At 36.4% G+C, this 16,650-nt stretch overlaps 1 protein-coding gene across 2 annotated transcripts in view; it reads left to right on the plus strand.

The window, feature by feature from the left end:
• The first annotated feature begins 9,079 nt into the window (after positions 1-9,079).
• LOC149065614 (membrane-associated guanylate kinase, WW and PDZ domain-containing protein 3-like) overlaps positions 9,080-16,650 on the plus strand; it is a 130,901-nt gene continuing 123,330 nt past the window's right edge. The window contains exon 1 of one of the 2 annotated variants that reach the window (XM_089253973.1): positions 9,080-9,715. In XM_089253973.1, the coding sequence (XP_089110099.1) occupies positions 9,352-9,715 (364 nt within the window). In that variant the 5' untranslated portion in view covers positions 9,080-9,351. The remainder of the gene's footprint in view (positions 9,716-16,650) is intronic. The other variant, XM_089253972.1, reaches the window with a different exon arrangement.

Below are 16,650 nucleotides of genomic sequence, written 5' to 3' on the forward strand. Positions count from 1 at the left end.
AATAAGTACTGGTCAGAATGACTTGAAAATTTACATGGATACTCCTGAAGCAATGGAAATTTCTTTCGTAAAAGAAAAAAAATTTAAAATGTGCAAGTAGATGATGCTGTACTTGGCCTGCAGTATAATCTATTTTGTGTAACTACATCATTTCAACAGTTAAATAGCATCAGTGTGTGGATAGCACATCTTTTATCAAGATGCATATCGCAATTCCAGCAAAGCAGTTGCTGAAGAATCATTTTGACAATAACAGGATGGCACGACACCTGGCTGGCCGTCAGTTCACTTGACCTTAACCCTTGCAACTTCTGGCCATGGGAGGTACCTCAAAATGTTATGAACAGTGGTCAGATTGCAAACTTTGGTGAATTGCAAGCTTCAGCGTATCCCCCTATATGTCAGAAGTTCCTCAGGAATATTAACGTGGGGTGCGCTTGGTTTAATAAAGGTGAATTGCAAGTGCATCCACATCATGACCATGGCATACTCTGATCTGTTGTTGAACAAGAATTTTTGTGCTTTCACCTCATAGGCAGAACACTGTGGACAACATATTTAACATTTCTTGAGTAAGTTATAGTTATTTGTTTGATTACTTCACTTTTTTGTGATGTTTTCATGAATTATGTAATCGTGTAATGCAGTGATTAAGTTATTTTGCCATGACTGCCTATTGTTTCCATTCTGTGAGCAAATTTCCCATGTGTTGGATGTCATTAATTTTACATTTTTAAATATTTTTTCCCCTTAATAAAATTCCATTTCTTCAGGAATATTCATGTCAATTTTCAAGTCATTCTGACAATCGTTCTTTTTTTTACAGTGTTTTGAAATCAGAACCTTAGTTATAATCACTCTGTATATCGTAAATCATCGCTAATTAATCTGCATTATTTATGCTTCATTAAATACATTATATTCACCTAATTTTTATTATAGTTTTTGCAAACTAGCTTCCTAATTAAGCATACTGAAAGTAACTGGAGAAAACATCTTTATATTATATGATTAATAACAACATTAAAAGAATTTTCAAACACCCAGTAATCTATTGAGTTAAGCAAAAAATAATTAAATTGCAAAAGTTGGTTTTTGTTGAAATGCAAGAAATAATTATTAATTAATATGGGAATAGTGTTAATTACATTAATAAACATTTATTTTAATTGTTAGAAGTTTAAATTATTTTTCAGAAATTTTATTGTTTTTAATGTTAATACTATTTAAAACAAAAAAAACAGTTTTTTTACCAACCCTGCTCAGTATAGATAAAGGGATCCACTCTTCAATTTTCATTGATTAGCGATTGAGAATTTATCAGTCTTGCTTTTACATGGAAAATCCTGCTCCCAGCTACTGAGACTCCATCCACTTGAGGACTACAGTCTGTTCGTAGTGGAGTTTGCAGTGAAAGAGGCTACACGGGAACTGCATCACTCGTTTCTATGTCGACAAAAGTATAGGGTGGGCAAAAAGTCAGAAACTTTAAAACTTCATAAAAACCAGAAAAATAACCGAAATAAAAAACTGTTGGCATCCCTAGGTTGCTGGAAATTTTTTGACAAAAAATAGCCGATAGGTGACGCTGACGTACACAAGTCAAAGAAAAGATATGCAAATAACGAACAGAATGCCTCCAAATTGTTTAATACAGCAGTATGTTTAATCTTCACATGATCACCACTACAGGGAATAACATAGCAGGCAAGTGTCAAATCCAGCAACGGCAGTGCAGCAGGTCTGCATAGTTTACAATGGGTGAACTGGTTGTGGATTAGGAGAGCAAGTTCTTATAACCATCACATTTGCATATTCCCACCGAAGTCTCTCGTACTAGCGCCACCTATCAGATGTTTTTAGTTTTTTTCCTGTCTTAAAAAAATTCCTGTGACCTAGCGATGCTAACCCTGCAAACCGTTTTTTATTTCGGTTATTTTTCCGATTTTTATGAATTTTTAAAGTTTTTACAGACTTTTTGCTCACCCTGTATCGTAACTAATATATTGATGCACAGCTTCGGTGAGGTATGGCAGATTCTCCAAGCTAACCAGAGAAAAAAATTCTTGCATTTACCAAAAATGTTATTTCAGTGATTTTTCAGTAATTTTTTTTTCAATATGTATTCAAATATTAATGCAGTGTTCACCAAAATAGACGATATAGGACTATTTGGGGGTAGTAGTAACTTCAGGCTTGGTTGGGGGGCCTATGGGAAGGGGAAAAGGGAAAAAGTTTTCAAAAACTCTAAAAAGCCGGAATTACACTATAAAAGTTTGTTAAAATCCTTTTATAAAACTTTAATAACCTTATTAGATGGATTTTTCGTTACATTCTAGAAAATGTGACAGGTGACCTTACTAGTTGCATTTTTCAAGTTTTATAAAAGGACTTTTATACCATAATCCCAGTCTAAGAGTGACCCAAGGGAGCCTTTGTAAATATTTCTGCATATGGCGAGAAAAACTAATATTTAACACGGAAAATCATACTTGTTTCATTTATAAAGGAAATGGAGCTAAATTTTTTTTTTCAAAAGGCAATCAGTGAAGTCAATAGATGAAAATGTGATATCGGAAAACCAGCATGGGTTGAAGTCATGTGCAACCAATCTGTCCTGAAGGCATTCGATCTGCTCCAATATGGTAAACTCTTGAAGCGTTTACATGAGATAAGGATTGTAGGCTAGGGCTACTTGTTGAAGTGGATAAAATCGTGGTTGCGAGAGATAGCTCAGTGTTGGTTATCCATGAACTGGTAATTTTCTGATTGAACAGGCGTTAAAAGTGGGGTCCCTGAATGAAGTGTCCTTGGTCCCATTCCTTTTCCACTTTTTATTGATAAGCTCAATCAGGATATCAATGGATTTGTGTGTAAATTCGCAGGTGATGTGAAGCTTATGGCGTAGTCTGGAATCAAAGTGAAAGGGGCAGGTTCCAGACGAACTTGAACATGATTGCAGCATGGACTAACGATTGGAGCATGACCTTTAGCATTGACAAGTGCAATGGTCGCTCATTTTGGTTCGAACAACCCACATTTCACTTATGAGTTGAACGGTGGTGTGTGTGTGTCTCACATTCTGGATGCAACTAGGATCACCAATTTGGGAATCCTCTTTGACGAGCGGCTTGGGTTTTCTGAACATGTTCAGCAGCGGTTAAAAAGGTATACAGAATGCTGGGTTTCATTCTCGAAAACGTCTCCATGTTCTCCCAAACTGATCCTTTCACTTTTTTGGGGGCTTAGTTTATCCTGGATTAGTTTGTCGTAAGATTTTGGAGGCCATGCTAACAAAGGAACAGACTTTTTCGAGGGGATGCAGAGAACAGCCAATGCTCTTAATGGCACGCTGCGCTTAAGTTATGAAGACTTGATTTGATTTTTTTTAAATTTTTACATTGAAAGATTGAAAGAGCGTAGGTGTCGGTGGGGGATATGATTGTGAAGTGTAAATTTTTCAACGGGATGGGGTAAAATGGACCATAAATACATCTTCAATCAACTGGTTCGACAGGGGGGACACCAGTATCAATTGGTTAGGGACAATTCTAGTTTGTGGTGTTACAGGAAGTTTTTCTCCAATGGATTGTGAATAAATGGAATAGCTTACCTTCCCACAAGGGTCATGAATTTTAACATGATTGACACGTTTGCAAAGAAATACGGTTAATATGTTGGGATAAATCGAGAAGCTATCCATATTTAGATGAAACCCATAATTTTTTATGGCAGTATGTATATTTATATTTTATCATAATTATATATATTGATTTTTTTATTGCTGTTATTGGGTTGCTGTGTTTTTAATATAGTTTAGATATCTATTTGCCAACCATATTTTTATGGACATCTTTTTTCAGCCATCTCGTTGGGTATTTTGTCTGCTGTGGCATTTGTATTTAAAGTTTTTTTTGCTTTAAGATGTATACATCTCAAATATAACTAATGTATCAATAAAGCCATCCATCTTGGATTTCAACACCATCAGCGGATAGAATGGTCTGAGGAACCCCCCTTTCGGGGCTGGTTTCTTAATGGCCAGGTCATTATTGTAGCATCACTGCTGATTCACCTACGGCCTAGTACTGTATATGTTCTTTTTTATACACAATACTCGTCATCGCTATAATGGAAACATTTCGTAATGAATCAGTATAATTTCTTGAATTACTTAAAACCCAAGGATAATATCTTAATATCTGTGGCTAATATCGAGTATTATTAAACTTGAAAGTATCCTTAGAGTATTGTTGCAATTCTGAGATTCTTTTACATCTCTTGTTAAAGATTGAATAGGTATTTTTTTTCTTTTTCAAAATTAGTGATTGTGCAGAATGAAAATGTTGAAGTTGTTAACAAACTGGTTAGCGTGATATATGCTCTGTTGTCAAAGTGAACAAAATATAGAACTTTTTTAATTCAAATTTTGAATAATTCGAACTTTTGAGGGTCACTGAGGTTACAGATATTAATGAAACCAGACACGGACCTTCCATCGTTTTAATTTTCTTTCATATTTATGGGTTTTTTTATCAGTGTTAGTTTAGTGATTCCGATTCATTTTACATTAAGGCGCGTATACACTAGCGCGCGGATCATGCAATGAAAGCATTCGCAATGGTTGTTCAGTAATTTGTACGGTGTTGTGAACGATTCTTGAGCTGTTGACCCACCTGGGATCGGTTAGAACCGCTGCAGGGGGTCATGCGTTGCAAGATTGGCTCGCTAGTGTATACGCGCCTTTATGCATAGAGCTGTTGTGAAAAATCACCCCAGAAATCCCGGGAGAACAGGATACATTTTTCCTATGGAAGAAATTGTTTCGGTTCGAGGAGATATGATCGGTGTACAAAATTTTCAATGGGATGGATAGGATGGACCATCAACTTTTAGTACACCGCCAATCGACTGCTTTTACAAGGGGACACCCGTATCGATTGGTGAGGGACAATGCAAGGCTATGGTGTCGCAGGGAATTTTTCTCTAATAGCGTTGTTAATAAATGAAATAGCTTACCCCGGAGATAGTAAATTGTAACACAATTGACAAGTTTAAAAAAGAAATACGATAAACATGTTGGGGTAAATCGAGAAGCTATCCATACTTAGAATAAGACAACCATAAGTATTCTTTATGGGCATTGTATAATATTTTATCATGTGTATATATTGTTTACAATTTTTGTTAATTGCATTTTTAATTGCGTTGCTATAGTTTTGAAATATATGACATCCATATTTTTTTATGGGCCTCTTTTTCTCAGCCACCTCGTTGGGCATTTTGCCTGTTGTGGCGTTGTATTTGTAAACGAACTCCAGCAACGAATTACGTTTGTAAACCGATTGTCGCCTGCAAATTGGAATTTGTGAAATCATCTGAATCCACGACTAAAGGTACGAACATGGTGACATACAGCTGGTTCGGATTGGTTAAAAAAAAAACCTGAATTTCAGTTTAACCAATCCGTAACGCATGGCCCCCACAAAGGGGGGGGGGGCTGACAGGGCTCTAGCCAGTTCTCATCATTTTTTGCTTTTTCACGCTATAAATTAGCTATAGAAGGGGCCCGTGAAAAGTCTGACCGGAGGGCCCGCAAAAGATCCCAGCCTAGGCGCCCCGCTCTAGGATGTGGCGGCCATGCCGTAACGGTGCCGACTTGCGGAATCGGAAATCAGTCGCCACTATGTTTGCACTCTAAAGCCAGGTTTTTCATGCCGTATACTGCGTGAGGGAGGAGATTGGTTGAAAAAACCAATCGACGTTTTCACGCTTTACACGGCGCAGAAAATCTGCTCTTAGGAAAACCCGTCTTCATCCTTGTTTTCCTAGGAGCAGGTTTTTTTCGCCTCGTACAACGTGAGTCGCCCAGCGCGACACTTCGTCCACCAGCCAAGCAATATGACTGTTTCCCTGCAGAGCGCAAAGCACCTCACGCCAGCGCTTGACGTCGGACTTGATTGCCCGACTGGTTCTGGAGGAGTCAAATGTGTCGTACGCCGATCTTCTCTGCATTTTTGTTATGAAAAATGCGGATATGTAGAGAACAGAACAGCTGATGTTACGCTAGGGAGAAAACAAACGCGTGGCGTGATAGACTAACGGCCGAAACACACGTCACGTCAGAGACGTTGTGAATTCTGATTCGTGGAAATTCTGTGTGGCGTGAAATTTCCACATCACAATTTCCATGAATCAGAATTTACGTCGTCTTTGACATGATGTGAAATCACGTCACGTTATTGAAAACAGCTTTAGTGTGTTTCAGCCTTTACACGTTCTGCCAACGCCAAATGCTCTCGGTTCGGTCCACGTGGTGCAAAAAACCTGCTCTGTCATGTTCATGGCTTTACAGTGAACATGAAAAATTAGTCTTTCTCATTTCAAACTCTGAGAAGGTTTACATCAGGGCTTGACAGATCCCAAGCAATTAAAAAATTGGTATTGGCTCCTAAAATTTTCTTTGTGTGACTAGCGCTGGAAAAAAAATGCACAGGGTTCCCAAAAAATATTCGGTTGGCGCCTAGATTTTTTTCAAATTTGTCAAGTCCTGTTTACATAAGAGACGTTTTGTAATAATGTCTGATATAGAATCAACACCCACTGATTTCTGGAAACATTTTAATGTCTTACATTGCTCATAGTGCAAATTGAGAAAGCTTGGCAGCAAATTATTTACAGAATCATGGATTCGGTTTGGAAGGCATTAGGGCCAGATTGCTTTGCTGGCCGAATTTCGAGAGCTTTAACACTTACATGAAATTGATGAGACGACATAGGTCTGGCCCTGGTGTAAAATAATAAAACCTGTTATCCATAAGGTTGAAATTGTTTCTCTTCGGGGAGTGTTTTCAGTGTCAGTACGATGATTCTAGATCAGTGGTTTTCAACCTGAGGCCATATGGACCCCTTCCTATCCTGGGATGATCTAAGGGGGCCACTTGGGAAAATCAGGTGAAACGGGAGGCATGGAGAGCTGTGGAAAATTAGAGCTTTCAAGTAGAAATGTGGTTGGGAGAAAATGTTACTTTTTCAGAATCCAGTAGAACTGTCCATAGAACCGGGGGCGCAGGCGGGTCTCGTGCCCCAGGCGCTAGACCCGAGGGGGCGCAAATTTCATTCTGAAACCTCTCCTTCAACATTACAAGGGGGACGTCAAAATGCGCGATTGCCCTGGGTGACCAAGCATATAGTTGCGGCCCTGCATAGAACTAGGGTCATCTTAACCCACAGGCCCAAGTTGGAATGATTCGGGAGGGGGGGGGGACCACTTGATATATGAGATTTGGTACTTCTCCATCTAGTTATGGGTCCCCAGAACCTCACTTTGTCCAGGGACCCATGATGTTGAGACAGTCATACATAAAACCCCCACAAGAAGGAAGCTTACTGAACTCTTGCCCAGAGTAGGTGCGGACGCATGGTGATGCGTGAGTGGGGTTGATTGGAGGTCCGTTGGATCGTCCAATATATTACGCACATCTATTTTTCACATTTAATTTGGCTTTCGGGAGGGTTGATCACTCACTTTCCGGATCCGTGCCTGGCCAGCACCAGCCATAGTAGAGCTATAGGTCTCCTATTGCTGGTGTTGGCCTGGCCCAGGATTCCAGGAATCGATCTTATTTATAAAATTTTGGTTCACCACAAATTCGGTTTTGATTAAATTCAATTTAATAAGTGGAAAATGTTTCGATGAGGGTAGAGGGCCCTGAATAAGATAAGGAGGTCACGAGAAGAAAATAGCGAACCCTCGGTTTACGAACTATAGTCTTGGTTTGCGACTACAGAAACTGGTGAAAAGTAAGCCTTACAAACATGCAGAATGAACTAAATCCTCAAAAAGCATATTTTAGATGTCTGTGACCGCATGTCGATCTTTTTTATTTTACAAAAGAGTTGATTAAATAATTAAATTTAATCAGAGTGAAGCTCTTACGCCCCCCCCCCCTTCTCCCTCCCCAAATATGACTTCTGTTCTCCCTTCCATGAATCAACAGGTCATTTTAAAGTTTAGGAAGCTCTACACCAAAGAATTTTTTAAAGTTGCATTTTACAATAATATGTGGTATATAATAAACTAACACTCAAAGAATTCTAAAAAAATTTTCATACGCTACATTGTAATAGTTCTTATTGACAAAGCTTGCCAGCAGAACCATGAATTTTGCTGGCAGAGATTTCGAGGTCTTCGTAATCAAGATTATAGAGGACAACAAGCATAGCACTGTCATAATTTTAATTTCATCTATTTCATAGTTTCCCAACCTTTTTGTCACACACACACACACACACATATCGCCCCCTTCTCCAGAAAGTTTTTTCCCCCCAACGCAATCTAATCCATAGAATCCTATGCTATACCCGTAGCTTCTACCGCCCCCCTGGAACATTCCATCTCCCACGTTGGGAATCACTGATCTATTTCATACCTATAGTAATTTTTTCAGTGTTAGTTTAATGATTTTCGATTGCTTTAACGTTATGCATTGATTTTTATGGGCAGAAATATTTCAGTTTCTCCCAAAAATTCAGTTTATGACCAGACTTCAGGAACGAATTGAGTTCGTAAACCGAGGGTTAACTGTATTGTCCAAAGGGGGCCATGTGGGCTAAAAAAAGGTTGAGGAACACTGCACTATATATTGAGTGTAAACCAGTGTTGTTAAAATCGATACTAGAAATCTTCGGGGGCCCAGTACCGAATTATTCCAATTTACCTCGAATCCTACAGGAAAAATAATTTCGGTTTGCGAACAATTCAGTTTACGAACAGACTTCAGAAACGAATAAAGTTCGTAAACCGAGGGTTGGCTGTAAATAAAGTCCCGTAAAATACTGGTCACATGGTCACAGTGTGTGTATTAAAAACTTTCAAATTTATTAAAAAATATGAACTGAATAAGTGAAGATTTAATTTTTAATAAGAGAGGGAAAAATATTTTTTTTAAATTAGTAGTTCGGTTTTAAATGAAATATAAAATTGAAAACTGATTTTCTTGTGAAGATCAGGTCGTTCACCTATCTTACGTTTAGGGGGCAGAATTGATTTGTACGCATGCGCCCACCTGTTCTTTTCATCGGTTGACACTTGTGCTAAACAACAGTCGGGGTGTTTTGAATTTTCGCAGTTGAGAAGTTTTGATGACGTGAACACTTGATACACAATTCGCTTCTCTTGGATTCTGTACAAAATCTACTGTATCATTTGACAGCCGCAACAAGAGAAAAATATTTCCGTATCGTCTATCATGTGAATGAACGTGATTTGTTGCTGCTTCAATAAACTGATGCTTCCATCAATTTTATCGAGTTGAGGACCATGATTTTAGCTTTTATTGTTCCAAAATAATGTCGAAATCTTCCTTGAAAAAACCGGCTCCTCTGCCAAGTAAAATAGAAAAAGATCCTCCGTATTATGAACCTACTAAAACACATTGGTCGGAAAATACCCATGAGTGTTCCGTATGTATTGGACCGAAGGGCACTTTAAACTTAGCTGTGAGTGGTGGTTCGGACAAAGGTGAATTCGCTTATTTTGAAGATCTGGTGCAAAAAGACATCACGTATTCGAATGGTCATCTTGAAAACGGAGATGTTATATTGGAAATTCAGGGTCAAAAAGTTGCTGGATTTACTCAGCGAGATGTCGTAGCATGGTTGAATCATTGCGCAAAGAGTGGCAATCCTGTAAGGATACGAGTAGCGAGAAGTGGTAAGGATATTATTCAGATTGCTTTATAGGCTGTCTATTGCTGAACAATTTTAAAATGGACCCTTTATCTTGTATCAGGCAAATTACCTAACTTTCTATCACGTGTGAAGGGAAAAAAATGATGAAACCCATATAGATCTAAACCAGATCTTGACAAATCCCAGGTTGACGTATGAAGACTAGAAAATCTGTATTTGTGCCTAAAATTTTTTATTTGTGGTTAGATAAATTGCCTAAGGATGGCACAAAATTTTCTGATTCCATTACAGTACGTCTTTTAACATGGGAAGAAGTTATTAAGTCCTGGAGAAGTCGAAAAATTATTATGTAGGGCCATTTTACTTGAAAAAAATCATGCTTGGCAAGTGAGAAATTTTGCTAGCACCTAAATATTTTTTCAGTTTGTTAAGCCCTGATTTGAACTCAGATTGTACCATTTAAATGCCATTCTACCATTAAACTCCATTATTAACCAAGAAGAGAAAATTTTATATACAGGGCGTGACCCACCAAAGAAAACATGCCAAAAACTGCAACATACATCGCAGAACAATATCATGAATAATTTTAATAAATGTGTAGAAAAAAACACGCTATTATGGGAATATTTACTTTTAGTCAGCTGAGGACTCGTTACAAAACAATGAAAAACATTCTGCTGTGGGGGCAAAATTCCAGGTGCCGGGTTGCCAAGGCGATTAAAAAATATGGTGTTGGTGCCTAAAGTTTCTTGTGTGTGATTATTAAATTAGTCTGAGGACAAGACAGCATACATTTTTGACATATCTACCAACATGGCAAGGAATCACTATCTCCTTTATAAGTATAAAAAGAATTATTTTGGATTAATTTTTCTCAAAAGGAAAAGCGACTCCTAAAAAAACTGTTTTGGTACCCAGCCATGTTATACAGTCGAATACTGTTATAGCAGAAAAAAAATCTTGTTTTAACAAATACTTTTCTAATCCCCCAGATAAGTTTATATAGAAATAATGTAAAAACCTGCAATATTCCTTTATAACGAAGTGATTTCTCTGGTCTCTTAGAGTTTGTTATAACGGGATTCGACTGCATACAAAAAGATTAGTTAGAGTACTTTTTTAATTTAAAGGAAGCTTCTCATATATATTCATGTATGTCATAGCCAATGTCTGAAGTCAAGCCTGTTTATGAAGCTATCTAGATATTAGCAACAACAAAGCTATTACAGGTTATGCTTATAAATCTTAACTCATATTTTTATTATTACCATATAGTCAGTTGAAAAAAATTTGATCTTTTGTAAAAGAAAAATAAATTTTTGATCTGAAATATTTTTAGGTATTTATGCTTTTAATTTTCTGTGGACAAAAGTCAGCATAGACGCTGTTTGATTTTAAAGAACTGATGCATTTTTACAAATATTTTTATTCTCTGGTACCGGACAGCATGCCATGTCTTCTAACGCCTTTCCTATTTATGAGCTTCGAAATTCACAAACTAATTGTTAAACTTGGTATGAAAGAGAGAGCATGGGCAGAGATATGGGCTGGGGGAGCCCAGCACCAAAGGGGGATTCGACTGATATATTGTATATATTGACATCATCATGCCCCCCAGCAATAATGACCGTGCTCCCCCAGACTTCCAAGTATATACCAAGTATATCTCCACCTATAAGAGAGAGAGTTTGTAAAAACGAGCTGCGAAAATGAACCCCAAAAAGGTAATTATAAGAATTATAATTATTTTTTTGGGCTATGTGATGAAGTTGTTATAATTCTGCATCATTTGTATGAATTATTTATGCAGTCTAATCCACGGCTTGACAAATCGCAGGCGCCAGGTTGACGTGACAAATATAAAGGTTATTGGTGCCTAAAATTTTCTGTATGTGATTGTTAAATTAGAGTCCATGAATAACACAACATTTTCTGATTTCATGACGATGTGTCTTTTAACATGGGAAAAGGATATAAAGTCCCAGAAAAGTTGAAAACATTATTTGGGACAATTTTATTTTTAGATTAAAATCATTCGTGGCTCCTAAGAAATTTGCTGGCATTTAATTTTTCTTACAATTTGTCTAGCCCTGGTCTAATTTTCTATAACTTGATATCTCAAAAAGTTGTAGTGAACCCTCCCGTAACTGACACTCCCCCTTTAACGGACACTTTTGAAGTCTTTGGAACAGGGCTTCAAAATGTATAGTATAATATCTTCTCTCTATTTCAAAACTTCATATTTCGAAGAAAAAAAATCCTAGCAGTTACTGTACTAAATCAAATAATTTCACCGCCCTGTCTCAAAGTATTAAAAAAAACTAGCTTGAAGGCTAAACCATGGTGTCAAGTAAGTAATATAGTTAAAAGTAAAGGGGCAGATATTGTCCCCCGGACCATTCGATTGGTATGGTCCATGGTGGGGGGGGGGGGGGGAGTTGGAGGCTGTAGAAACTATGGCTATAACATAGGGCTAGATTGTATTGGGGTGATGGGAGAAAAAAAAATTTGAAAAAAAGCGATTGAAAATGTTTTTGGGAAACTCTGATTTAGTTGAGCATAGACACGGGGGAGCAGGTTCACTAACAAAATGTATTAGTGTCAGGTGGGAGATTGACTATCGCTCCAGCATTTCATTCGAAGAGCCTGTATGCAGGGCCGTAACTAGGATTTTTGTATTATCTGGCTGCCTGGGTGAACATGATTTTTCCGTCCCCATGATTCGAAATTCAATAATTTTATAACAGTGTTCTATGTACGAAAGCCTGGATAACCAAGCGGAGACCGAGATGTAGTTCGGAAAGAAAATTCACATTCCTCTGTGGGGAATCGAACCACCAATCTCTCACTGTCCGGGCGAGTGTTCTAACCACTGAACTACAGAGGACAGATATTTTCTTTCTTTAAAGCATATGTATGAATGCTGAACGGGACTGCACATGGACAGCCATAAGTAAGAGTATTAGCTCAGCTAATAGCTCTTACGATGTTATCCCCCAGATGGCGACATATAGTATGTCGCCATCTGGGGGCTAACATCGTAAGAGCTGAGGGGAGAGTGACATCGTTTCTCTCTAAGTGTTCTATGTGTTCACCTAACACTTGTTGCCCCCTAAATTTTTCCCTCTAGTTCTGGCCCTGTCTGTATGCACTTATGCTCATAAACATACGAACGCAAACACAGAAGATCATCCAGAGGAATTAGAAAAAGTTACAGTAAAGAATGCTGAAATGCATGCCCTAAAAATACTGCATCATTTTTCTTCAGCAAATTGAGAAGATTGAACAAAAATTATTCACTGCTTTTGCTAGAATAGATGGCAGTGTGAAGGCTCACAGAGCAAAAAATATGCATCAATCAAAGCTTATGGTTTATTTTAATTGAGAAATTTTAATAAAATTTGAAGAAAAATCCAAACACACGTATTTTTGTATATTCGCATATAGGCCTAGTGTAATTGATTTGTGTTTTGTAATTTCATTGCCATTAAATAAAACATAGTATTTTAATTTTCTTTTAAAGTTTTTGCTATTTTGCGTATGTTTTACCTTTCTTACTCAAAAACTTTCTTTCGCGTCAGTTTTGAGATGGGTTCGACTGTTTCGCTATATAGTAAGACACTCTCCATTAGCATGCAAAAAATTAGTCACATGGGTGTTTGCTATCGAGAAGTTGTACTGTAGTAGTATCCCACTAGGTATTGTATATCATTTAAATGTAATATATAAACAAAAATTCTAACTTATAACTCAAATTTTCAATAATTTTTAATATCAATTTCCAAACACACTTTGAACATTAATACAACCTTGAAAATATACACTGTCAAGCAAGGTATGCAGGCTGTATTGTTTAACTATGTACATTACCTGTCTATAATGTCAAAGCCACGAGTGGTGTGGTTGCTGGAGCACCAATGGTAATCTGCGGCATGAGTCCAAGCATCCTCAGAATCAATTTAGAAATAAAAATTTCCTGCATAAAGCTCAAAGCACTTCAGACATCCCTGTACACTATCATAGTGCAGATATGGACAAATCCCAGGTTCGAAGCTGTCATTTTGAGTAAAAAATCTGCATTGACTCTTGAAATTTTCAATATTGATCACTAAATTAAAGCCTGAGGGCAATGTAAAATTTTCTGAATGTCTGTAACCATTTTCATCAACATGGGAGAAGATCACAAAGTCCTGGGTAAGCATAAAAAATTATTTTGGCCGTTCTCGAAAAAACAAATGTTTGGTTCCTGGAAAGTTTGGCTGACTCCCAATTTCTTTTTTGATTTGCCAATGGTCCTGTCATTGTACATATTGACAAATCTGTGATGCCAGATTGCTATGACGACTATAAAATCTGTAATGGTGACTGAAATCTTTTGATTGCGATTGCCAAACTTTAGTCTGAGTCTAAGAATAAATAATATACGACAAATAATATAATAAGTCAGTGTTTCTCAACCTATGGTCCACGACGATGGCATGTGTGGTCAGCAGACATAATTTATAAATTATTTCTAACTGAATGAAAATTTTTTCATTTTTTGTTATTGGTATTAGTAATATCCAGTGGGTTCAAATGAAAATTATACCTTCATACTATGGTTTACCTTACTTATGGTATACCTTAATACTGCATAGAGGAAAATGCTGAAAAATGTAGTCCAAAATACGGGATAGGATATCACTAACGCAGGATGGGATATCACTAATTGTGTCAAATAAAAATGCTATTTATGACAAATTTGCTAATTAATGCTGAAATTGATGAAGGATAGGGAAAAATAAATGAATGCTGCAAATTGCAGTAAACAAAACCATATTTCAAGAAAAAACTTTCAAGTGACTTGGTGATCATATTTAATTGAGGGAAAATATGGGATACCGGGATCTCGATTATGGTAAAATATGAGACATTGCCAACTGTCTGAAACTGAAAACGTTGCCATAAATTAGAAAAATCATCAATTGTTAAAATTGCCAAAAAACTTGGAACCTGACAAATATGTGAGATGAATATTTATATTTATAGCTAATTTATATCATAATATAGTTTTTAAAGTTATAAAAATGCTGTTTATTCACAATTTTATTACAAATTCAAATAAGTGCCATTGAACAAACAAGACAAATGTATAAAAAAAAAAAAGTCGGGCCCCCACCAAAAATACAGGAATGTCCCTTAATACGGAACACAAATAGTCTATCAAATTGTTTCAGACATTTTACTGGTCTCTGGGTTCAGAAAGGTTGAGAAACACTGTAATAAATATAAGTGCAAATAATATTCTGATTTAATGACAGTGTATCTTTCAATATCGGAAGGGGTCATAAGTCCCAGAAAAGGTTAGAAACATTATTTAAGACCATTTTTCTTAAGCAAAAGCAATGCTTGGCTCCTAAGAAGTTCGACTGGACACCTAAATTGTTTTTTGATTTGTCAAGCCCTAAAAATATTGAGATGTCTAAACTTTATAAGCACTCATCAGATATTGCTACAATTTTTCAATAAGCATCCCTTGGGACAAGTACGGTATATACTCGTGTATAGGCTGTGTGTGTGACCCCCCAATATAGGAAAACATTTTTGTAAAAAAAAAAACTTCACGCTTCACAATACGCTTAAGTATATACGGTATTTAATTTACAAAATTTGTGTATTAAGTGGGTTCGACTATATCTTGACGTTAAATTTAAATAAGTTTGTGCAGCATGAGATTTAGGTCTCAAACACCTGAATCTCATGCTGCATAACCTTTCTTTCAATAAATTTGGAGAGAGAGAATTTTGAGTAGAAATCAGTAGCAGTAGAAATCATTTTTGAGTATAATCAGTGTATCAATCTAAAAGCAGTTTCAAATTATATATCTCGTTGAGTTGGCTTTTGCATGCAAGAAATTATATTTAGATGAATAAATAGATTAATTCCATTGTTGTTTATTATGAGGGGTGTCACTAGTGTTCTGGGCATGAGGGTGTTCGGCTTGAGCATTGTGTGGAAAATTTCAAGTTCTGGATTAATTCTCCAGTTACTCGACCCCATGCTACAAAATACTGTGGTGTTTAAACAACGACTGCATCAATGTCACTGTTTACAACAGATTTATTTCTGTTGTATTAGAAAAATTTGAAAAACATTCGTCAAAACCTTTCAAAGTGCTTGGTTTATTTAATCCTTGCTGAAACGTTTCTAAAATCTGAATCAAGTGTTGTTGGTCAACCTTATTTGGATGACTTCTATAAAGCATAAAATATGCTTCTACATCATTTCATTTTATGTGTGGTAATAGACTAAAATACTTAGTTTGAAGTAGATTCTGAATAGCTGGACTCATACACACATAGACCTATGTCTGAACCAGGACTGATAGCATAAGCTGAGATAGACTTGAAAAGCTGGGAGCATAATGATGATTTCAATTCATACTTGCATATACGTTCAAGATCAGTTGGTCCCTTCCCATATCTCTCTGCCCATGATTGATAGCCAGACCTGTTGAACCATCAGTATTGTAATCATTTGGATATAAGGCTGCTAGAAACATCTGTAAAAACTTTGTATTATTGAAATCTACTGCTTTATACATACACTGGAGATAACATTGAAATTTTGTGCGAAATCTTTTACCATCCATCATAGAGAATAACAAAACGTTAAAGAAGTTTTAAAGATTTTTTTGACGGAATTTAAAGGAGGAATTCAAAGGAATGATATATAAAAGAACCTTGTTTTATTTTTTATGTTAAATCAGCATTTCTTATTCAATATAAATTTTTTAATTCCCTATTTTATATTGAATAGTGCAATTTTTTTTTTAGAATTAAATGTCAATTTATTTTGTAATGTCTTATTTTTATCTCAAAAAATTATGTGAAATTATTTGTGAATGTTATGCCGATAGATGTACTGTATTAGAAAATTGTACGTATCAAAAATAAGTGTATAAATAAGGGTTAA

This window comes from Pholcus phalangioides, unplaced genomic scaffold (genome assembly GCF_987345545.1).
Source record: "Pholcus phalangioides strain wild (caught in Gottingen) unplaced genomic scaffold, Ppha-v1.0 ptg000039l_1, whole genome shotgun sequence".
NCBI lineage: Eukaryota > Metazoa > Arthropoda > Arachnida > Araneae > Pholcidae > Pholcus > Pholcus phalangioides.